Raw genomic sequence first — 24055 nt, 5'->3', positions numbered from 1 at the left:
GTATGTATGATATATCAATTTCATAGTGCTAGTGCTAATCTCACAGGAGGTGTGTGTGTGTGTACACACTAAAGAGTATCGCCGTCTAATCCTCTCCCACTGATAAAGAACTGCTCTGTGGATGAGAGTCATCAGTAGGGATCTATCCAAACAAACTTGTCTGTCTCTTGCTCAGCCCCGCTGCTCAGAGGGATTTGGCTCCTTGGTGATTCAACCTGCTAATGTATTTCTGTCAGTCAGGATGCTCTCTCCCATATGTCTCACCCAGCATACATTGAGAAGTCCTGGCCGATGAGGTCAGATCCGTGAAAGGCAATATGTATGATTACTCAGAAAGGATGAACATATTTGTATTGGGGTAGACTTCAATGCCATGCTGTCCTTGTAAGGGTTATAGACTGGATGAAGTCACAGGGTTTCACAGGCACCTACTGTCTGCAGAGTGAGCGGAAACAAACAACTCCATAAACCTCATATCCACACGGTTTGAAACAGGGACATGACTGGGTGTGCTTTCCCGGCGAGCCACCGCTGAGCTGCCCAACTCAGAGTGTGTGTGTGTGTGTGTGTGTGTGTGTGTGTGTGTGTGTGTGTGTGTGGCTGTAATCCAGCGGTGTGTACCTACAGATCAACAGCCTGCATTCTCAAGTCACTGGAGCCAGAGTACAGACAGGAGACAGGGCTCCTGGTGCTGCTTGGCTTGCTCATAAAATCTCCTATCAGTCTGGCAGCTTAAGCACATATTTCTTGCTGTTGGGGAGGGTTGGGAAACTGACGGTACGCTCTGAAGGCTACTGTGCCGACAGAGGCATATGCATGGGTGGAATAGGGTGAGCAAAAATACTAATAATCACTCTAGGAATTTACCACTGTCATATCCACAGGCATTCGGCTTATAGACATGTTAGTCTCAGCTCAAAATGCTGCCCCTGGGATTTTTATTTTGTGAACCGAACTCCATTCACTTGCGAGTGTGATTTTGGCTCTATTGATGTGGACCATGTTCAAATATGCCGTGTTCACGTGCTAGCTGGAACTAGGAAACTGGGAAATGCCTGACTTGCTAACTGGTTGAACGTGACACATGTATAACTACAACCAGTTAGCAAGTCGGAAACGAGTTTCCTAGTTCCGACCAGTAGTACATGAACACGGCAATAGATGCAGATGAGATCGCTCTTACTCCCAAAGACACCAAGCAAATGGATTTATTTTGATGAGATTGACCACTGTTTGAGGGATGTGGATATTGAGTGATACAATAGTGCCCTCCGCTGAAAGAACTATGTACTGCACTTGAACTCAGGAACTGTTAAAAAAAATCCCTGGTGTCATTGCAGCCCATCTGTCTCTGTTAGTACAGTAGGTAGCCACTGTATAAGACAAACTATAAATGCAGGCATTGAGGGGTTTAAGCTAGATCCACCCCAGGCAGAAGGACATACAGCACAACAACTTATTTTTCATTTTGTTTAATGAAGGAGATTATTCTCTCTCAATCCTCTATTAACAATCACCATTAAAAACTTTTCATTTAGAGTATTTACATATTAACAAATGGCTGTGCAAAACTTATATTTACATAATATACTTCCGTTTTTCATTGAAAACTGTGTTGGCCGATAGAAAATGGACAGAGGGAAATGTATGTAACAGTTGCCAGGGGCGATGGTATAAAAACATATCAATACTGATTGACTAGCAGAGAGAAAAATTATGTTGAGAAAAGAAAATTAATCTTCTATTGACAGACCTTACTAAAAAGGCCAACTGAAGTATGTACAGCTAGAAAAGTTGAATCAATATACATTTTTCATACACTACCATCCAAAACCATCAGAAACAACCAATTAGTATGTGCACTAACAAAATATGTAAATGATATAGAAAGTGGGTGTATACCTCTGGGGGAGGTGCAGTCCATATTCTGCATTCCATCACACATCACCATGGCAGCCAGCAATGGCCTACCTCCAAACATAAATAGGCTATTTATTGCCAACGTTGCATCAACGTCTCAGTCTCACTTTGCATTGTTGCATCAACAATTAATTATTGTTAATTATTATTTACATGACTCTTTTGAAAAAATAAATATTCATAAACCTGTTCATGTTTACCCCCCCCCCACAGTCTACCGGTAGAAACATATGATTTGTATGAACTGTGATTGACAGGACTGTTTCCTTACATGTGCACCAGAAATGAGCGCGCACACAAGCTCGCGTCCATTTCCATAACCTTTACAACAGACATGTTGACATAATCATAATAACGGATTCAAAAACAAAAAAAAGGCAAACACAAAAGCACACGGGAAGTTATACTAAAACAGAATCAAACAATGCCTAAAAACTGACTGAATAACAAGTAGGGGTCCTGTAATGTTATCAGAGTTCTAGAGAGTTAGACATGTATCATTCATATGGCTTTATTTTGGCAAAAAGGCAACTCAGCAGAAGACTTGTATCAGTCAAGTAAAAAAAAAAAAAAAAGAATCCACAGGTAATAGCACGAGAATGAATGACGATAAAATAGTCTCTAACCCCACCTCTATCGCCCAACAAAAGGCCCAGAGTTCCAGTTTGGTCAGGGACTTAACGTTACGAATGCAGTTTAGTACATTTGTTCGTTAACTGTGTTAAAAGGGTCCTCGCTGGGGTTCTTTATAAAAAAAAGTCTAATCATAGAAGCCTCTTGCATGAGGTTAAAGGTTGGCAAAGCTATGCACCTACTGTGAATGAGGATGTATCCAGACCCAAAGGAGACCTCACAAATAAGAGCATTTCCCCCTCCAGGGCACCAGAGGGCAGTGTATGGGAGGGGACCAGGTTGCCAGTAGCTGGTCCCTAGATAACTGTGAGAGGCACGGGGGTAAAGGAGGGTCCAGAAGACCTAGTCTGAGAGGTCAGACCCACCACCTCACCTTTGAGGAGGGTGTGTAGGGCACAGCTGATGATTCATATTCCAGGCGCCGCTGGTCTGCCTTCCCTCCAGGTCATGATTGTAGGAGAGCACAGAAGAGGAGGAGGTGCCGTCACGTGTAGCTGGGCCATTTGGCTCTATAAGGGAGCTGCTATTGGGAGCGTCAGGCCTCTGATCTGTCGGGGGGAGGTGTTATTGGAGACTTGAGTCACGTGCATCAGAGTGACTGGTTTCTCTCATTTAGTGTCTCGTCTCCCTGTGTGTTATTTGAGGAAGCCTTTGTAGAGTAGATGTGAGCTACTGGTTTCTCTCTCATTCTCCAGACAGAAGAGCAGGTCCCTGAGGTTGACCCTGGTGATGCGCTGGCGCTGAGGTCTGGAGCCTCCACTATTGGCCCCACCCGACGACGAGGGACCAGAGCCAGAACCCTGCGGAGAGGGAGGGGGAGACAAGAGAAAGGAACATTCATGTTGATCTTCAAAAACATGTGTATGCATAAACCGCTATCAATCCACACGTTTGGATCCCTGTTAAGCGCAATATATAGGCAATGATCGAGCCTAGAGTAGCGGTCATGATACTCTACCTCAGCCCCAGCGCCGTTGACGGGGGACTCCATTTTCCGTTTCTTCCTGGGGCCGATGGCTGCCAGGGCTGTCATGTTGGCCTCCTTCTGCCTGATCTGATTCAGCTCCTGCTGCTGCATCTAGACCACACACAGAGGGAACAGGCATGACACACACAACGCTCCTGTGCTTGGAGACTGAGACAAGTGACACAAAGAGTATGAGAAACACTACCAATCATTAGCGTACGACATAATACGCTAATGTTATACGCACTCTGCATACAGCCACACAAACTCTCCTCTCACCTCTTTGGCCTTCTGTTTGAGCCGAAGCTGCTCTGGGTCCTCTTGCCGCGATCGAGACTGGGGGGGGGCATGGAATTCACTATCAACACTACTGGCACTTACAGCATAAGACCACTAGATGGTGCAAAAAGGCTATGTAACATGGTTGAAGTTGCACCTCCACATTTCTAAGGTTAGTGCATCAATGCCTGTGGTGGCGAGTTACCTTGGCAGCCTTCATCAGGATCTCCCTCTCCTGCTCCTCCTTCCTCTGTTTCTCCATCTGATCCAGCTGCTCATAGAACTTCAGCTGGGCTCGCACGTCACTCACCTGTTCATACTTATCATCCTCCTGAAGGAGAGAGAGAGAGATAATGGATTACAAGGGTAAAAATGGATTACTTTTTGTTGTTGTACTTTTTACCCTCTTTTCTCCCCAAATTTGTGATATCCAAGTGGTAGTTACAGTCTTGTCCCCTCGCTGCAACTCCCGTATGGACTCGGGAGAGGCGAAGGTCGAGAGCCATGCATCCTCAGAAACACGACCCCGACAAGCCGCACCGCTTCTTGAAACACTGCTCGCCTTAACCCGGAAGCCAGCCGCACCAATGTGTCGAAGGAAACGCTGTCCTGCTGGCAAACGAAGTCAGCGTGCACACTCCCCCGGCCCGCCACAATGAGTCGCTAGAGCGCGATGGGACAAGGGCATTCCGGCAGGCCAAACCCTCCCCTAACACGGACGATGCTGGGCCAATTGTGCACCCCTTCATGGGTCTCCCGGTTGCGAGACAGCTTGGGCTCGAACCCGGGTCTGTAGTGACGCCTCTAGCGCTGCGATGCAATGCCTTAGACCGCTGCGCCACTCGGGAGTCCCCTTCAGCACTTTTTGAAGATGAAAGGCTAGCAACAATAAGGATTACAACCCAGTATCGACAGAAAACATCAGAACTTAGCTCATTAAAGAACGCGTGAAACCTCCTTCACGACAACACCCACAGAAGCTGTGTTCGCTCACCTTGAAGGTGATGTTTTTCTGCTGCGCCACCTCCGTCACTTTCTCCAGCAGGTTCTGCAGCCGCTGCTGTGTTGCATGGGAAACGTAGTTGACAACCTCTGGCCCCAGGTCAATCACCCCAAACCTCCTACCTGTTACAAGGGAACAGGAGATGTTAAGACATTTTAGGTACAGAGTGTGTGTGTGTGTGTGTGCATGCGTTTATGTGGTGTGTGTCTCACCGATCTCCTGTACTCTCCGGGTTAGTGAGGTGGTGTGGAGGAAGGCCTCGTCCTTACAGGAGCGAGTCACCGCGCCCACCAGCTCAGAGTTGGTTGCCAGTATACGGGCGCTCTCCTCTGACAGGTTGACTCCAGCCATGGATGCCACGTCATTGATATCATCATCATCTCTGGATGAAGGAGACAGGGAAAGAGGGGGAAAGAAGAGAAAGATAACTATTTCTAAAGGCCTCTTTTTCACTTTAAGAATTCTGAAATCATCCAACTTGTGCATGTGCGTGTGTGTGTGTGTGTGTGTGTGTGTGTGTGTGTGTGTGTGTGTGTGTGTGTGTGTGTGTGGATTACTTGAAGGTTCCTCCGCTTGCCTCCTTCAGCTTGTTCGTCTGTGCAACAGAGAGCATAGACTGGCGCCCCAGTGTTACCTTGGCCCCTGGTGCTAGAGCTTGTTTCACTACAGGAACTGAGACACAGACAGGGAGACGGAGAGCGCAAGATGGGGGAGGAACTGTTACATAACAGACACTCGACCTTCACACAGGCTCCTCAACCTTTCACATTGTATAATGTATCATTTACACATCAATAAGTAATCATGTTCTTCTTGGTACATCTGCTGTGAGCAGAAGAGAGGAGCCGAGATCAAGAGGAAGAGAGATGGAAGAAGAACATGTCACAGATGAGCGCTTTCTTGAGCAATATTGCATGCAGTTACATTCATCTCTCACAAGGGGGCAGTGTTTCCATACAGTCCAGTGAACACACCTAAAGTGTATTTCCATTCAAAATGATATTTTCCCTTACCCTAATTTTAACCCAGGTGCATCATGCACAGAAATGTGAGGAGGCACAAAGTATGTGAGGATGTCTCAGAGGTAGAGGTTGAGAATTTAGCTTTTTTAAACTCCTGTAATCTAGAGCCATAATTATTATGCTTTAATTTGATGTCAGAAATGTGTTTATTGTCCGGCATATCTAAGCAAACTTTTTGAGCTGTCCGTTTCTCACTGACTGGTGGTAACATTTTTTAAAGAAACTAAATATGCTTCTCTGCTCAAATCTGGGTAAAAGATTGAAAGGATGGGAGTACATTTAGTTTTTGCTTGCTTTCCTAAAGTCTACCAACCTTACCAGCAGGCATGCCAGCTAAGATAGTTAGGCATGCTAGTTACTCTAACTTGATTGATGGCCTGAAATGGTTTATTGGTAGCTAGATATAAGAGGTTGGAAGATTGGTAACCTATTATTGATAACATTTTATTAAAATAAAGTGATTTCTGTAATGCTAACAGGACATTTTGAGGGGGCACGTGTCCCTATGCCCCCTATGAGCTTAACGCCCAAACCCTAACCCCAATTCTAACCCCTAAACCTAAAATAGCCTTTGTCCTCGTGGAGACCTGAGAAATGTCCCCCACAAGGGTGAATTTTCCTTGATTTCCGGTACCCACGAGGATTGTAATACAAGCCCACACACACACACACACACACTACTGCCGTCTCCACAAACTGAATTGGTCCATCCACAGACAGCATCGTGAAGAAAGCGCAGCAGCGCCTCTTCAACCTCATCATTTACATTTACATTTAAGTCATTTAGCAGACGCTCTTATCCAGAGCGACTTACAAATTGGTGCATTCACCTTATGACACATTGTGTGGAGCTCTCCTGTCAATGTTGAGAAGGGAGGCGCACGCATAGAAGTAAGCCTATATAATAAGCGACCTGAAAAATATTTCCATCACTCAAGAGGAACAGGAACTCAAGCAGTAGAACATTTGAAGGACCGGCACTCAGCTCCGGTGAGCTACTGCCCAAGTCAACACTGCGTCTTATCCCTTGCACAAATAGGCTACAGCTGTGTCTGTCCGGTCCTCACTGGCGTGGAAACTCTGTGTGTCCAGAACATTTTATACAATGTTGCAAGTTCGCTAGTGCAAGCTCGGCGCTGGACCCAATTTAATAGTTTATACAATGTTGCAAGTTCGCTAGCTCAAGCTCGGCGCTGGACCCAATTTAATAGTTTATACAATGTTTCTGGTTATCTAGATCTCTGGCGCCATCCGGAGGCAATTGTCTTATTTCATCAAACCATAAGCTTTAAGAATCAGACAAGCTCAATGCATATAGTTAAATTTATTAAAACACAGGGTGTGTCTATATATGGAAAAATACACGTTTAACATTTCCAGGTTGATCGAAAGAACAGACGATTTTCGGACACCAAGATAGTTTTTAGTCGGGGACAGCCCTAAATTCTACACAGTTTGCCATGACTTATATTACATTTACATTACATTTAAGTCGTTTAGCAGACGCTCTTATCCAGAGCGACTTACAAATTGGTGCATTCACCTTATGACATCCAGTAGAACAGTCACTTTACTGTGCATCTAAATCTTAAAGGGGGGGGGGTGAGAAGGATTACTTATCCTATCCTAGGTATTCCTTAAAGAGGAACCTCAGGATGCTGAAGAAATTTGGCTTGTCACCAAAAGCACACAAACTTCTACAGATGCACAATCGAGAACATCCTGGCGGGCTGTATCACCGCCTGGTACGGCAACTGCTCCGCCCACAACCGTAAGGCTCTCCAGAGGGTAGTGAGGTCTGCACATCGCATCACCAGGAGCAAACTACCTGCCCTCCAGGACACTTACACCACCCGATGTCACAGGAAGGCCATAAAGATCATCAAGGACAACAACCACCCGAGCCACTGCCTGTTCACCTAGCTATCATTCAGAAGGCGAGGTCAGTAGAGGTGCATCAAAGCTGGGACCGAGAGACTTTTAAACAGCTTCTATCTCAAGGCCATCAGACTTTTAAACAGCCACCACTAACATTGAGTGGCTGCTGCCAACACACTGACTCAACTCCAGCCACTTTAATAATGGGAATTGATGGGAAATTATGTCAAATATATCACTAGCCACTTTAAACAATGCTACCTAATATAATGTTTACATACCCTACATTATTCATCTCATATGTATATACTGTACTCTATATCATCTACTGCATCTTTATGTAATACATGTATCACTAGCCACTTTAACTATGCCACTTTGTTTACATACTCATCTCATATGTATATACTGCACTCAATACCATCTACTGTATCTTGCCTATGCCGCTCTGTACCATCACTCACATATATATCTTTATGTACATATTCTTATCCCCTTACACTTGTGTCTATAAGGTAGTAGTTTTGGAATTGTTAGCTAGATTACTTGTTGGTTATTACTGCATTGTCGGAACTAGAAGCACAAGCATTTCGCTACACTCGCATTAACATCTGCTAACCATGTGTATGTGACAAATACAATTTGATTTGATCCATTAGCTAATAGCAGCCGGCCACAGACCGAAAACTTCGGTCTGACGCTTTCTATCGTTGACACTGCCATTGTTCACACTGAGCGCGTTTGTCCCAGAGACGCCCAGTGGAAAAATAGCTAACACAGAGAAGCTCCTATCCTGCACAGGAGCAGTATTATACAGTGATGGTATATGAAAGTACCAGGGTTCATCTGAAATAAGACAACTAATACATTATCCTTTGTATAAATTATATTTCTGTTTGAGAAATGGCTGACATTTTCATGTACAGTCGTGGCCAAAAGTTGAGAATGACACAAATATTAATTTCCACAACGTTAGCTGCTTCAGTGTATTTAGATATTTTTGTCAGATGTTACTATGGAATACTGAAGTATAATTACAAGCATTTCACAAGTGTCAAAGGTTTTTATTGACAATTACATGAAGTTGATGCAAAGAGTCAATATTTGCAGCCCTGGCATGCTGTCAATTAACTTCTGGGCCACAACCTGACCGATGGCAGCCAATTCTTGCATGATCAACTGCTTGGAGTTTTTCAGAATTTGTGGGTTTTTGTTTGTCCACCCAGCTCTTGAGGATTGACCACAAGTTCTCAATGAGATTAGGGTCTTGGGAGTTTCCTGGCCATGGACCCAAAAGATGATGTTTTGCTCCCCGAGCCACTTAGTTATAACTTTTGCCTTATGGTAAGGTGCTCCATCATGCTGGAAAAGGCATTGTCCGTCACCAAACTGTTCCTGGATGGTTGGGAGAAGTTGCTCTCGGAGGATGTGTTGGTACCATTCTTTATTCATGGCTGTGTTCTTAGGCAAAATTGTGAGTGAGCCCACTCCCTTGGCGGAGAAGCAACCCCACACATGAATGGTCTCAGGATGCTTTACTGTTGGCACGACACAGGACTGATGGTAGCGCTCACCTCGTCTTCTCCGGACAAGCGGATGCCCCAAATAATTGGAAAGGGGATTCATAAGAGAAAATTACTTAACCCCAGTCCTCAGCAGTCCAATCCCTGTACCCTTTGTAGAATATCAGCCTGTCCCTGATGTTTTTCCTGGAGAGAAGTGGCTTCTTTACTGCCCTTCTTGACACCAGGTCATCCTCCAAAAGTTTTTGCCTCACTGTGCGTGCAGATGCCTGCTGCCATTCCTGAACAAGCTCTATACTGGTGATGCCCCGATCCCACAGCTGAATCAACTTTAGGAGACGGTCCTGGCGCTTACTGGACTTTCTTGGGTGCCCTGAAGCCTTCTTCACAACAATTGAACCACTCTCCTTGAAGTTCTTGATGATTTGATAAATGCTTGATTTAGGTGCAATCTTACTGGCAGCAATATCCTTGCCTGTGAAGCCCTTTTTGTGCAAAGCATTGATGATGGCACATGTTTCCTTGCAGGTAACCATGATTGACAGAGGAATGATTTCAAGCACCACCCTCCTTTTGAAGCTTCCAGTCTGTTATTCGAACTCAATCAGCATGACAGAGTGATCTCCAGCCTTGTCCTCGTCAACACTCACACCTGTGTTAACGAGAGAATCACTGACATGATGTCAGCTGGTCCTTTTGTGGCAGGGCTGAAATGCAGTGGAAATGTTTTTTGGGGGATTCAGTTAATTTGCATGGCAAAGAGGGACTGCAATTAATTGCAATTCATCTGATGACTTATCATACATAACATTCTGGAGTACATGCAAATTGCCATCATACAAACTGAGGCAGCAGACTTTGTGAAAATTAATATTTGTGTCATTCTCAAAACTTTTGGCCACGACTGTAGAATATGTACACAAACATCAAACACAAAGGCATGACGCAGTTAAGACGATGGGACGCAGACAATACAAACGCACACCTGTTTGCAGCTGTTTGACCACCTGCGGATGTCCCATGATGATGCGACTGTGGGACTGGCCTCGGAAAGTAACCATGGGCGACTGGGCCAGAGTTACCTGAGTACTCGCCAACGCCCCCTGCTGCTGGGGCACCATCTACACAGAGAGAGAGAGAGAGAGAGGAGAGAGAGGTATAAAACATGATTCACACAATAGAGCACACCTTACTGTTCAGGCTCGGGTATATATTTTTAACATTGTCCTTTCTAGCATGGTTCCAGCAATTACGGTGGATGCGCAACCTGGCCAGCCCAGTGCAACTCGGCTTTGCCATGTAGATATACTTCGGGTCAACCCTCAACATAACATAGTCATATAGACTTCATGTGACAAGAAGAACAACAAGGCAACCCCCCTATACAATACATGGAAACACTGAGTGGAGTATCATTAGGATATAGTATACCAGGCCAGGCTTGCTGTGAGGTGTCAGGGCTGGGCTGATGACAGGGGACTGGTGCATGGTCCCCTTGGCCCCGGGGCTGGTGGTTCTGTTAAGAGGGAGTCTCTGTGCGGCGGCCGTGCCCCCCAGCGCCACTGTAGTCAGGGCTGTGGAGGAGGAGGCAGGCTGAACGCTGGCCTGGGGAAGCTGGCTCTGCTGGATGAAGGCTGTCGAGTCTGGGGTCATTTGACGCAGTGCAGGGAGACTCCTCTGGAGATGGGGAGGGAGAGCACAGGTCATTCCCTCATCGATATTGCATCTTCCGGGCCACTTGTATTTGTTTGGGTAGCGAGAGAATAGCTAGCTACATTAAAGAACGGAAAATCCATCGGTCTCACCTTGAGGAAAGGCACAAGATATGGCTGAGGAGAGGAGTTGAGCTCCCGATATAACCGACTGGTGAACTCCTCCGCTTCGATCTTACCTTCCTGCAGTGGTAGAAAAACAGACATCAATGTAGAAAGACAGAGTGAGGAAAAAGAGTAAGAGAGAGAGAGTGAAATGGACACAGACAGACGTACCAACAGGCTCTTGACCAGGTCCTTGACGCTGGCCGTGGTCTCTGACGACTGCTTCCCGCTGGATGCCAGCTTGATCAGCGTGGAAAGGAAGTTCTTGCATTTCTTCACATTCTCCAGGGTCTCCTACACACACACACACACACACACACACACACACACACACACACACACACACACACACACACACACACACACACACACACACACACACACACACACACACACACACACACACACACACACACACACACGTAAAAAACCATTGCATGACCATTTAGGAGTAGACAAATGCAGGAGGGAGTAGAGGAGTGTCGTCTCACCATAGTGGTAGCGGGAGTGCCTGGTGTCCCGGTAGCGCCGGGGGTCCCTGCTCGCTGGTTGACTGCTGCTGTTGCTGCCGAGCCAGGCTGCACTGGGGCCTGACCTGGGGTGGCAGCTGCCCCACCCAGCACAATGGTGTTCTGCAGGAGAAAAGGGACAAAGGGTGCAGGGGATGAAATGAGACTAAGGGGAGAGGGTGAGATAATTAAAAGAGAAGAGAGGGGGGGTACCTACCTGCTGTAGCACAGGAGGCCTCTGGAGGACAGTAGTCTGGGCCGGGGTGCCCTGCTTGATGATGGTGGTGGGGGTCACCTGACGGGCCATGAGGGGCATCCCTGGAGCCTACAGGATAGGACAAGGGTTCTGGGGACGGTTGCACCAATGGGTGGTAACTCTACGTCACACCTTAAAATTAGACCTATTGCACAGCCTGGGCATAACCCTTCTATGAGCTATGTCTGGGAGTAGAATCTACGCCTTGTAGGGAGCAGGCGTATTCTTTCATGATATGCACAGAATATAATAGCAATCTCGGTTTTCAAAAGGATGCGAGTCTCGTGTTCAAATTTCACAACCGACGCAGGCTTTTCATGTTGCCTATGCGCAAAGTCAATAGCTACATAATGCACTTGATTGATGCTACATTATAGCATGCTAAATGTGTCTGATCCGATATTAGCCAACGAATAAGATGATCCGCCACCTCTTATTTGCCCAGACAGAAACCAAATTAACCAAACATAGACGGAGATGCTGTGAAACAAAATCATATTGATTGATCATCAGACAAGTCAAGAGCTTTTAGTCGGAATATAGCCTGGGCTACTACACGAGTGACGAGCAAAATAATCCACATGTTATATTAGGCTACCGTAGGCTACATAGCATACCAGCAAAATATTCTGATAACACTGCTCGACGAGCAAACTAGACTAAAGATCATCAACACTCACCTCAATTTTGCTAACATTTTCCCAGCTTAATTGTAACCAAATATCCAAACGGATATTCGGTGAAAACAAAAATCGGACATTGATTCATTCATCAAGATAAGTCCCCACGCTTGTCTCAAAGCAGCGCCGATAACACTGGCCCAATCATAACGGTGCTGAAATGACAGTTGACCACATACGGCTATTGCTTTAAAGTATTTAAAACAGTTGGACGACTTTGGGAGTTTCAGTAAGCAACAACATGATAAATGCCTTCAACGGCATTAACTTTATTCTCATTCAGTGATACTCATTCCCAAAGCAATTATTGATTGATCCATCCAGCTGTGGTTGAGAAAACGTGCATGGCGGTGGGCTTTGCGAAGTGATGGGACATGCCTCGCAATGTTTAGAACTGCCACTGGGCGCTGCCTAGCAACCATCATTATTTATTTATTTATTTATTTAACCTTTATTTTACTAGGCAAGTTAGTTAAGAACAAATTCTTATTTTCAATGACGGCCTAGGAACAGTGGGTTAACTGCCTGTTCAGGGGCTGTTCAGGGGCAGAACGACAGATGTACCTTGTACCTTGTCAGCAGATGTACCTTGTAAGCTCGGGGATTTGAACTTGCAACCTTACGGCTACTAGTCCAACGCTCTAACCACTAGGCTACCCTTCCGCCCCGAAGCATCACATCTCATGAACGTGTGTTGTATAGGCCACAGTAGTCTAGTTTTTGGTTGGTGAGACAGGTGTAAATGAACCGGCTCTGTGTCACCTCTGTTCACCTGTGTCGCTCTTTCATCCCTCTCTTTATTCAATCACACTGTGATCGCTCCATCACTGGAGCTAAGAGATGATTACAGTTTCAGTGTGTGTGTACCTGTACAGAGGTGATCTGGACAGGGGGCGTGCTGGTGGGGGTGGCTGGCCGTGGGGTCATGGGGCTCTGGGACTGAGCCTGCATCTGGGCCAGGGTCTGCTGGTGGATCATTAACAGCTGCCCACTCTCACTGCGCACCAACACCATCCCTGCACAGGGCAGAGGGCATGGAGGGGGTCAGAGGTGAGGTCAAACAGGGGTCATAGATCAACAGACAGAATCGCTAAATACACCACAATTGAATAACTTCTAAAGCATTGTTTGCTTAGAAAATATATTTGGCCACTCTTGGCATAAGTGATACAGTAAAAACTAATTATCACTAAAACTCAACTTTCAGTGGCGAGCTTAATGGTTTATAGCATTGTTAGACAGAACCAGTGAGACATGAAGTTCCAACAAAAAAATGGACACATGCTTGCAACTAGGTTACATGATGCACTACAGTGTCAGTGTGCCCCTTGACACTGGGCCAGTCCATGGTATGTGTGCTATCAGGACCACATGACAGAGAACAGCACAACAGCCAACACTAATCTGCTTTAACAAGCAAAACAAGTAGACAGAATCAATAGAATGTTCCCACAGGTCACAGTGTGCTAGAGGAGCATGAACAATGGACAACAAAGCACACACACACACACACACACACACACACACACACACACACACACACACACACACACACACACACACACACACACACACACACACACACACACACACACACACACACACACACACACACACACAGAGTACAGTATAGCAACTGGACAGTTTGTCTGATAAACAAACAAAAGACTTGTCTGTGTGCCACAGCGTTGAGAATGCTACCCATAAGTTTGCAATAAAGTTTGTTTATCACATTGATAGAGCCTTGAAAGGCTGCCAGCAAGATGCATTTTGTATCCCCTCTCCACTCACTGTGGCTGACTGACATAATTGGCTACTCTAACACATCAAATCCCGCTTCAATGAATCAGCAATACAATATCAACTGAGAATGGAAAAGTTACCTGGGGGGAGCTGAATGTTTTGGATGTTTGGAGCATTCTGTTGGGGCTGCGGAAGTCTTGGGGCCAATACCTGAGGAGCGATCGCCCTTATCCCACCAGGACTGATTGCAATAGTCGATGGGCTTTTCGCTACAGCTGCTGCCGTCCCCGTCATCTGTGCGGCCTTTTGTATTGCCGTTTTTGGCTCCGACTTGTTGATTTGTGCTCCTGAACATGCAGGGTGAGCGACGTTGACAGATGATGTCAGAAAGTTATTGCTCCCGCTCGGCGAGGTGACTGCTCTGGTGGTGTGCATAGGCGGCCTTACGAGCGTGACAGTGGGCACACTGTTTAGAACAGACGGCTGAGACGATACTACAGTTGAAGTGACAGCACTGTCCATTAGAGAGGTTTGAATGGAAGTTGTGGGTAAGATTACGTTTCCTTCGACCACGGAGCCTGGTCCGTTGTTGACAACTGTGACGGCGGGCACCGTGCTGCTTGCAGAGCTCACCAAATTATGAGAGTTTATTACAACGCTACTTCCATTTAAAGTTTGTACACCGGCCGACCCGGTTTTCCCGATTCCTTCCCCGTGATCGGGAACCACTTTTACCACACAACCGGCTGCCCCAGTCTTACTCTGACTGTGTCCCGCTGTCATGCCTGAGCCCGCCGCCGCCGTCGTCCCGGCCGCTGTATCCATGGTGGACCTCGTACTATTAATGACACCCGCTTGGACGCTAGTCCCTACAGCAGAGGAAACATGAGAGAAAGGGAAACATCAAATATATATAAATTGAACATATGTATTAAATTAGTATAATTTAGTCAAGTGGTGTGGCTTAAAAAGATACGAAAACAGTCAAAAACAACGTGAAATGTGCTAACCAGAATCAGCCGCTAAAGCTATTATCTTACGTTACCTGGTTTAACAAGCTCTTGTGAAAGTCCCATTTTGCTGTCCTGGACATTGGATTTGCCACATATAGCGGGGTTGCCAATGTGATTTGCGGCAGCCTGGACCCTGACTGCAGAGTTTCCGCGACCCGATCCCGTGAGCTCAGACTCCAAAGATCCAACTAGATCACTAACTACTTTCTCGTCCACCTCAGTGTTGAAAAAGGCATCATCCAGCAAATCCGAGCCCGCCGCCATCTTTTACCCTACTCCACTCGATCGCGAGACGCATGCGCCGATTGGATACTCCGTCACTGACATCGGATTCCGGGTGCTCTGATTGGTTATTGCTAGATTTAAAGGTTGGGATAAACGGTTTTATCTTGCATTTCGGAATGCCAGCCGGATGAGAAAGCACGGACGGAAAAAATTGGTACGACAGTACAGATAGGATTGCCAACTGGAAACGATCCACACGAGATGTTACCGGTTGTACTTATTTGGAATCATTCTAGAGGAAATAAATGTGATTTCTTTGCTCTTTTGAGTTGTTATTCTCGACTCAAAATGGCTGCGTAGTTTTCATTTTTTTTCAGTTCTGTCCGACAACTGCTGTTACCACACGCACGAGGGCACATATCGTGCGCTCGCTGCTGACTGTCAAATAGAACTAGGCAGCCTGCTGCTTGCCCCTCTGTCCGTCACTGAGCTATGGAGGACAATAGAGACAACATGACATTTGTTTTACATTTCTGTGTTCATGTTTTAGAGATTAAAGTTGTGTTATAGGCATAGGGTGAATTCAGAAAGAGTAGGACATCATTGCTCTTTTTAATTATTAATGGAGGGAGCGCCCAAAAATCAATTACGTCATGATTTCCCAAATCAACGTTTGATGAGACTAACTGAATAGCCTTTCATTATAGACTATTCATTAAAACGCATCCTCCAAATCAAATTGTATTAGTCACATGCACCGAATACAACATGCACTGAATTCACCTTACAGTGAAATGCTTGCTTACAAGCCCCTGAGAGTTTCAAAAGATATGGATAAGAATAAGAGATAAAAGTCAAATGTAATCAAATCAAATTTTATTTGTCACATACACATGGTTAGCAGATGTTAATGCGAGTGTAGCGAAATGCTTGTGCTTCTAGTTCCGACAATGCAGTGATAAACAACAAGTAATCTAACTAACAATTCCAAAACTACTGTCTTATACACAGTGTAAGGGGATAAAGAATATGTACATAAGGATATATGAATGAGTGATGGTACAGAGCAGCATACAGTAGATGGTATCGAGTACAGTATATACATATGAGATGAGTATGTAGACAAAGTAAACAAAGTGGCATAGTTAAAGTGGCTAGTGATACATGTATTACATAAGGATGCAGTCGATGATGTAGAGTACAGTATATACGTATGCATATGAGATGAATAATGTAGGGTAAGTAACATTATATAAGGTAGCATTGTTTAAAGTGGCTAGTGATATATTTACATCATTTCCCATCAATTCCCATTATTAAAGTGGCTGGAGTTGGGTCAGAGTCAATGACAGTGTGTTGGCAGCAGCCACTCAATGTTAGTGGTGGCTGTTTAACAGTCTGATGGCCTTGCGATAGAAGCTGTTTTTCAGTCTCTCGGTCCCAGCTTTGATGCACCTGTACTGACCTCGCCTTCTGGATGATAGCGGGGTGAACAGGCAGTGGTTCGGGTGGTTGATGTCCATGATGATCTTTATGGCCTTCCTGTAACATCGGGTGGTGTAGGTGTCCTGGAGGACAGGTAGTTTGCCCCCGGTGATGCGTTGTGCAGACCTCACTACTCTCTGGAGAGCCTTACGGTTGTGGGCGGAGCAGTTGCCGTACAGAGTCAATGGGCAGGGGCACCAGTTAGTTGAGAAAGTATGTACATGTAGGTAGAGTTAAAGTGCCTATGCATAGGTAAGTGCCTATGCACAGAGAGTGGCAGTGGAGGAGTAGCTATTTGACCAGATGTTCAGGACTGTTATGGCTTGAGGGTTTAGAATCCTCTTGGAACTAGACTTGGCACTCCGTTACCGCTTGCCGTGTGGTAGCAGAGTGAACAGTCGATTAGTAGGGTGGCTGGAGTCTTTGACAATTTTTAGGGCCTTCCTCTGACACCGCCTGGTGTAGAGGTCCTGGATGGCAGGAAGCTTGGCCCCAGTGATGTACTGGGCCGTTAACACTACCCTCTATAGTGGCTTACAGTCGGAGGCTGAGCAGTTGCCATACCAGGCAGTGATGCAACCAGGATGCTCTCGATGGTGCAGCTGTAGAACCTTTTGAGGATCTGAGGACCCATGCCAAATCTTTTCCGTGTCCTGAGGGGGAATAGGTTTTGTCATGCCCACTTCGACTGTCATGGTGTGTTTGGACCATGTTAGTTTGTTTGTGATGTGGACACAAAGGAACTTAAAGCTTTCAACCTGCTCCACTGCAGCCCTGTCGATGAGAATGGGGGCGTGCTCGGTCCTCTTTTTCCTGTATTCCACAATCATCTCCTTTGTCATGAACACGTTGAGGGAGAGGTTGTTGTCCTGGCACCATACGGCCAGGTCTCTGACCTCCCTATAAGCTGTCTCGTTGTTGTCAGTGATCAGGCCTACCACTGTTGTGTCATCGGCAAATTTAATGATGGTGTTGGAGTCGTGCCTGGCCGTGCAGTGATGAGTAAACAGAGAGTACAGGAGGGGGCTGAGCACGCACCCCTGAGGGGCCCCTGTGTTCAGGATCAGCGTGGCGGATGTGTTGTTACCTACCCTTACCTCCAGGGGGCGGCCCGTCAGGAAGTCAAGGATCCAGTTGCAGGGGGTGGTGTTTAGTACCAGGGTCCTTAGCTTAGTGAGCTTTGAGGGCACTATGGTGTTGAACGCAGAGCTGTAGTCAATGAATAACATTCTCACATACAGTGGGGCAAAAAAGTATTTAGTCAGCCACCAATTGTGCAAGTTCTCCCACTTAAAAAGATGAGATGCCTGTAATTTTCATGATAGGTACACTTCAACTATGACAGACAAAATGAGAAAAAAAATCCAGAAAATCACATTGTATGATTTTTAATGAATTTATTTGCAAATTATGGTGGAAAATAAGTATTTGGTCAATAACAAACGTTTCTCAATACTTTGTTATATGCCCTTTGTTGGCAATGACAGAAGTCAAATGTTTTCTGTAAGTCTTCACAAGGTTTTCACACACTGTTGCTGGTATTTTGGCCCATTCCTCCATGCAGATCTCCTCTAAAGCAGAGATGTTTTGGGGCTGTTGCTGGGCAACACGGACTTTCAACTCCCTCCAAAGATTTTCTATGGGGTTGAGATCTGGAGACTGGCTAGGCCACTCCAGGACCTTGAAATGCTTCTTATGAAGCCACTCCTTCGTTGCCCAGGCGGTGTGTTTGAGATCATCGTCATGCTGAAAGACCCAGCCACGTTTCATCTTCAATGCCCTTGCTGATGGAAGGAGGTTTTCACTCAAAATCTCACAATACATGGCCCCATTCATTCTTTCCTTTACACGGGTCAGTCGTCCTTTGCAGAAAAACAGCCCCAAAGCATGATGTTGAGTTTTTACCAAAAAGTTATATTTTGGTTTCATCTGACCATATAACATTCCCCCAATCTTCTTCTGGATCATCCAAATGCTCTCTAGCAAACTTCAGACAGGCCTGGACATGTACTGGCTTAAGCAGGGGGGCACGTCTGGCACTGCAGGATTTGAGTCCCTGGCTGGGTAGTGTATTACTGATGGTAGGCTTTGTTATTTTGGTCCCAGCTCTCTGCAGGTCATTCACTATGTCCCCCCGTGTGGTTCTGGGATTTTTGCTCACCGTTCTTGTGATCATTTTGACCCCACAGGGTGAGATCTTGCGTGGAGCCCCAGATGGAGGGAGATTATCAGTGGTCTTGTATGTCTTCCATTTCCTAATAATTGCTCACACAGTTGATTTCTTCAAACCAAGCTGCTTACCTATTGCAGATTCAGTCTTCCCAGCCTGGTGCAGGTCTACAATTTTGTGTCTGGTGTCCTTTGACAGCTCTTTGGTCTTGGCCATCGTGGAGTTTGGAGTGTGACTGTTTGAAGTTGTGGACAGGTGTCTTTTATACTGATAACAAGTTCAAACAGGTGCCATGAATACAGGTAACGAGTGAAGGACAGAGGAGCCTCTTAAAGAAGAAGTTACAGGTCTGTGAGAGCTAGAAAACTTGCTTGTTTGTAGGTGACCAAATACTTATTTCCCACCATAATTTGCAAATAAATTCATTAAAAAAATCCTACAATGTGATTTTCTGGAATTTTTTTTCTCATTTTGTCTGTCATAGTTGAAGAGTACCTATGATGAAAATTACAGGCCTCATCTTTTTAAGTGGGAGAACTTGCACAATTGGTGGCTGATTAAATACTTTTTTGCCCCACTGTATGTATTTAGGTATTCTTGAATTACTGTTTTGTGAGCGAATTAGATCTGATGATGTTAAAAAACTATTAGACTTAGTTTTTTGTTTGAATCAAAGCATATATCCTGCCTAGTTGTATTATATATATATATATATATATTTTACTTTTCAGCTTCATCTAATCGTAAAATCTCATTAGAAATGAGGTGTTTTTGGTGTAATAGTATAGACCTATTATGCGATGGTATTATTCCGGTTCTGTTATGTAAAATGCAAATGAATCATTATGTGATCTTGTTTGACATTGATTCAGCTTTGACTTAACTTTACTAAAGGAGCACCATTGTGAGAAGTGATGATCTTCTGTTTGTAATAATAGTAATATGTGATGAGCTTGACTACACTGGTGGATTTACCATTAGGCACAAGACACAATTGCCTCAAATCAATCAGGGGCCTCATGAGCTGGGCATAAAAAAATACATTAAAACAAAATTACAATAATTTCTTTGCTTGAAGCCCCCTCATACTCCGCTCGAGGCATAATAAATAAATAAATAATAAAAACATCTCCATTAACATCCATCTGTTTAATCCACCGCATCCGCCAATATCGTCCTTTCGCATCTGCGGTGGAAGGTGGCCAAGCTACAATGGTGTTTGTCAGACCAGGAGACATTCCGAAAATCAGTCTTCTCTTGAAAACATCTGTAGTGTCCAAATGGTTTGGGCAACACACTAATATACCTCTCTATGAAAATATGAGACTCCCCATTTTGCTCTGTGACCCCAACAAGTCCCATATCATCTTGGCTCCTGGACCCTGTCAGCGTATTTCAAGGCTGTTTTGAGACAATGACTTATCAGTGACCAAAGCCCTGCTCAGATAATCCCTACCATTGTAACACTGAGTTGGCATATTGCTGCTGCAAATATACATGGCAGTCGTAATGTAAGTAACCTAATTTATGTCCCTCTAACTCCCCTGAATGCCTCTGTCAACCCGTCACCTATTGAATGCAGTAATCATGCACCTATGAACCTGAGTTATATTGTTTGTATTGAGGCAGTTTGGACTAGTAGGAAGTCCACTGTGTGCAGCTCACCCTGCACTATATGCTCAAACATAAATATCACTATCATGTCTAGCTCTGATCAGCCTCCCAGTAAAGCAATAAAAACAATCAAGAATCCCAGAAAAGTTTTTAAAAAAAAAAAAATACAAAAAAAGCCCGTTCTTATGGGAAGGTGCTATAGAACACAAAGTGCTAACAGTCTGTATATGGATAATGTGTGAAATGCTTGATGATAATCTATGTGATATCAGAGAGGTACAATGCATTCGGAAAGTATTCAGACCTTCACTTTTTCCACATTTTGTTATGTTACAGCCTTATTCTAAAATTTATTAAATTATTTTTCCCCCTCAATCTACACACAATACCCGATAATGACAAAACAGAAATACCTTATTTACAGTGCCTTGCGAAAGTATTCGGCCCCCTTGAACTTTGCGACCTTTTGCCACATTTCAGGCTTCAAACATAAAGATATAAAACTGTATTTTTTTGTGAAGAATCAACAAGTCGGACACAATCATGAAGTGGAACGACATTTTTTGGATATTTCAAACTTTTTTAACAAATCAAAAACTGAAAAATTGGGCGTGCAAAATTATTCAGCCCCTTTACTTTCAGTGCAGCAAACTCTCTCCAGAAGTTCAGTGAGGATCTCTGAATGATCCAATGTTGACCTAAATGACTAATGATGATAAATACAATCCACTTGTGTGTAATCAAGTCTCCGTATAAATGCACCTGCACTGTGATAGTCTCAGAGGTCCGTTAAAAGCGCAGAGAGCATCATGAAGAACAAGGAACACACCAGGCAGGTCCGAGATACTGTTGTGAAGAAGTTTAAAGCCGGATTTTGATACAAAAAGATTTCCCAAGCTTTAAACATCCCAAGGAGTACTGTGCAAGCGATAATATTGAAATGGAAGGAGTATCAGACCACTGCAAATCTACCAAGACCTGGCCGTCCCTCTAAACCTTCAGCTCATACAAGGAGAAGACTGATCAGAGATGCAGCCAAGAGGCCCATGATCACTCTGGATGAACTGCAGAGATCTACAGCTGAGGTGGGAGACTCTGTCCATAGGACAACAATCAGTCGTATATTGCACAAATCTGGCCTTTATGGAAGAGTGGCATGAAGAAAGCCATTTCTTAAAGATATCCATAAAAAGTGTTGTTTAAAGTTTGCCACAAGCCACCTGGGAGACACACCAAACATGTGGAAGAAGGTGCTCTGGTCAGATGAAACCAAAATTGAACTTTTTGGCAACAATGCAAAACGTTATGTTTGGCGTAAAAGCAACACCCTGAACACACCATCCCCACTGTCAAACATGGTGGTGGCAGCATCATGGTTTGGGCCTGCTTTTCTTCAGCAGGGACAGGGAAGATGGTTAAAATTGATGGGAAGATGGATGGAGCCAAATACAGGACCATTCTGGAAGAAAACCTGATGGAGTCTGCAAAAGACCTGAGACTGGGATGGAGACTTCCAACAAGACAATGATCCAAAACATAAAGCAAAATCTACAATGGAATGGTTAAAAAATAAACATATCCAGGTGTTAGAATGGCCAAGTCAAAGTCCAGACCTGAATCCAATCGAGAATCTGTGGAAAGAACTGAAAAATGCTGTTCACAAATGCTCTCCATCCAACCTCACTGAGCTCGAGCTGTTTTGCAAGGAGGAATGGGAAAAAATGTCAGCCTCTCGATGTGCAAAACTGATAGAGACATACCCCAAGCGACTTACAGCTGTAATTGCAGCAAAATGTCATGCAGGTGAATGAGGACCCAAAAGCGACTTGGCGAAAACAGAGTCTTTAATCCAGTAAAGTAATTCTACAAACATAAGACATAATTCCACTCGTAATGACGAGAACAGACTGGAGACTCGATCAAGAACTGCAGGTTGCCTCGGGAAGGCACTTGAACCTAGCAGACTCAGACACCTGCTCTCCACGCAGCATCTGAGGGAAACACGACACGACAGGGCGATACACAGACACAGCACGGTGAACAATAGACAAGGATCCGACAGGACAGGAACGGAAAACAAGGGAAGAAATAGGGACTCTAATCAGGGGAAAAGATAAGGAACAGGTGTGGGAAGACTAAATGATTGATTAGGGGAATAGGAACAGCTGGGAGCAGGAACGGAACGATAGAGAGAAGAGAGAGAGGAAGGGAGAGAGAAAAAGGGGAACGAACCTAAAAAGACCAGCAGGGGGAAAATGAACAGAGGGAAAAGCAAAATGACAAGACAATCTAAGACAAAACATGACAGTACCCCCCACTCACCGAGCGCCTCCTGGCGCACTCGAGGAGGAATCCTGGCGGCAACGGAGGAAATCATCAATGAGTGAACGGTCCAGCACGTCCCGAGACGGAACCCAACTCCTCTCCTCAGGACCGTAACCCTCCCAATCCACTAAGTATTGGTGACCCCGTCCCCGAGAACGCATGTCCATGATCCTACGTACCTTGTAAATAGGTGCGCTCTCGACAAGGACGGGAGGGGGAGGGAAGACGAACGGGGGTGCGAAGAAAGGGCTTGACACAGGAGACATGGAAGACAGGATGGACGCGACGAAGATGTCGCGGAAGAAGCAGTCGCACAGCGACAGGATTGACGACCTGGGAGACACGGAACGGACCAATGAACCGCGGAGTCAACTTACGAGAAGCTGTCGTAAGAGGAAGGTTGCGAGTGGAAAGCCACACTCTCTGGCCGCAACAATACCTTGGACTCTTAATCCTGCGTTTATTGGCGGCTCTCACAGTCTGTGCCCTGTAACGGCAAAGTGCAGACCTCACCCTCCTCCAGGTGCGCTCACAACGTTGGACAAACGCTTGAGCGGAGGGAACGCTGGACTCGGCAAGCTGGGAAGAGAACAGAGGAGGCTGGTAACCCAGACTACTCTGAAACGGAGATAACCCTGTAGCAGACGAAGGAAGCGAGTTGTGAGCGTATTCTGCCCAGGGAAGCTGTTCTGCCCAAGACGCAGGGTTTCTGAAAGAAAGGCTGCGTAGTATGCGACCAATCGTCTGATTGGCCCTCTCTGCTTGACCGTTAGACTGGGGATGAAACCCGGAAGAGAGACTGACGGACGCACCAATCAAACGACAGAACTCCCTCCAAAACTGTGACGTGAATTGCGGGCCTCTGTCTGAAACGGCGTCTAACGGGAGGCCATGAATTCTGAACACATTCTCGATGATGATTTGTGCCGTCTCCTTAGCGGAAGGAAGTTTAGCGAGGGGAATGAAATGTGCCGCCTTAGAGAACCTATCGAC

General features: G+C 45.3%; 1 protein-coding gene across 1 annotated transcript; it reads right to left on the bottom strand.

Annotated features, from left to right (window-relative positions):
• Window positions 1-2403: 2403 nt before the first annotated feature.
• Window positions 2404-15541, bottom strand: LOC124031713 (transcription initiation factor TFIID subunit 4-like). The gene is made up of 16 exons (XM_046343302.1): window positions 15276-15541; window positions 14371-15099; window positions 13355-13503; window positions 11769-11876; window positions 11534-11674; window positions 11214-11336; window positions 11031-11120; window positions 10657-10902; window positions 10211-10346; window positions 5360-5474; window positions 5015-5184; window positions 4794-4924; window positions 4005-4130; window positions 3800-3856; window positions 3512-3631; window positions 2404-3353 (listed from the first exon to the last, which is right to left on the bottom strand). The coding sequence occupies exons 1-16, from the start codon at window positions 15505-15507 to the stop codon at window positions 3189-3191; spliced, it is 2838 nt and encodes a 945-aa protein (XP_046199258.1). The 5' UTR covers window positions 15508-15541; the 3' UTR covers window positions 2404-3188.
• Window positions 15542-24055: the final 8514 nt, after the last annotated feature.

The sequence above is a fragment of the Oncorhynchus gorbuscha genome, linkage group LG03, assembly GCF_021184085.1.
Source record: "Oncorhynchus gorbuscha isolate QuinsamMale2020 ecotype Even-year linkage group LG03, OgorEven_v1.0, whole genome shotgun sequence".
Classification (NCBI taxonomy): domain Eukaryota; kingdom Metazoa; phylum Chordata; class Actinopteri; order Salmoniformes; family Salmonidae; genus Oncorhynchus; species Oncorhynchus gorbuscha.
The sequence above is the reverse complement of the archived record's forward strand: the minus strand, read 5'-3'. Positions and strand labels throughout refer to the sequence as shown.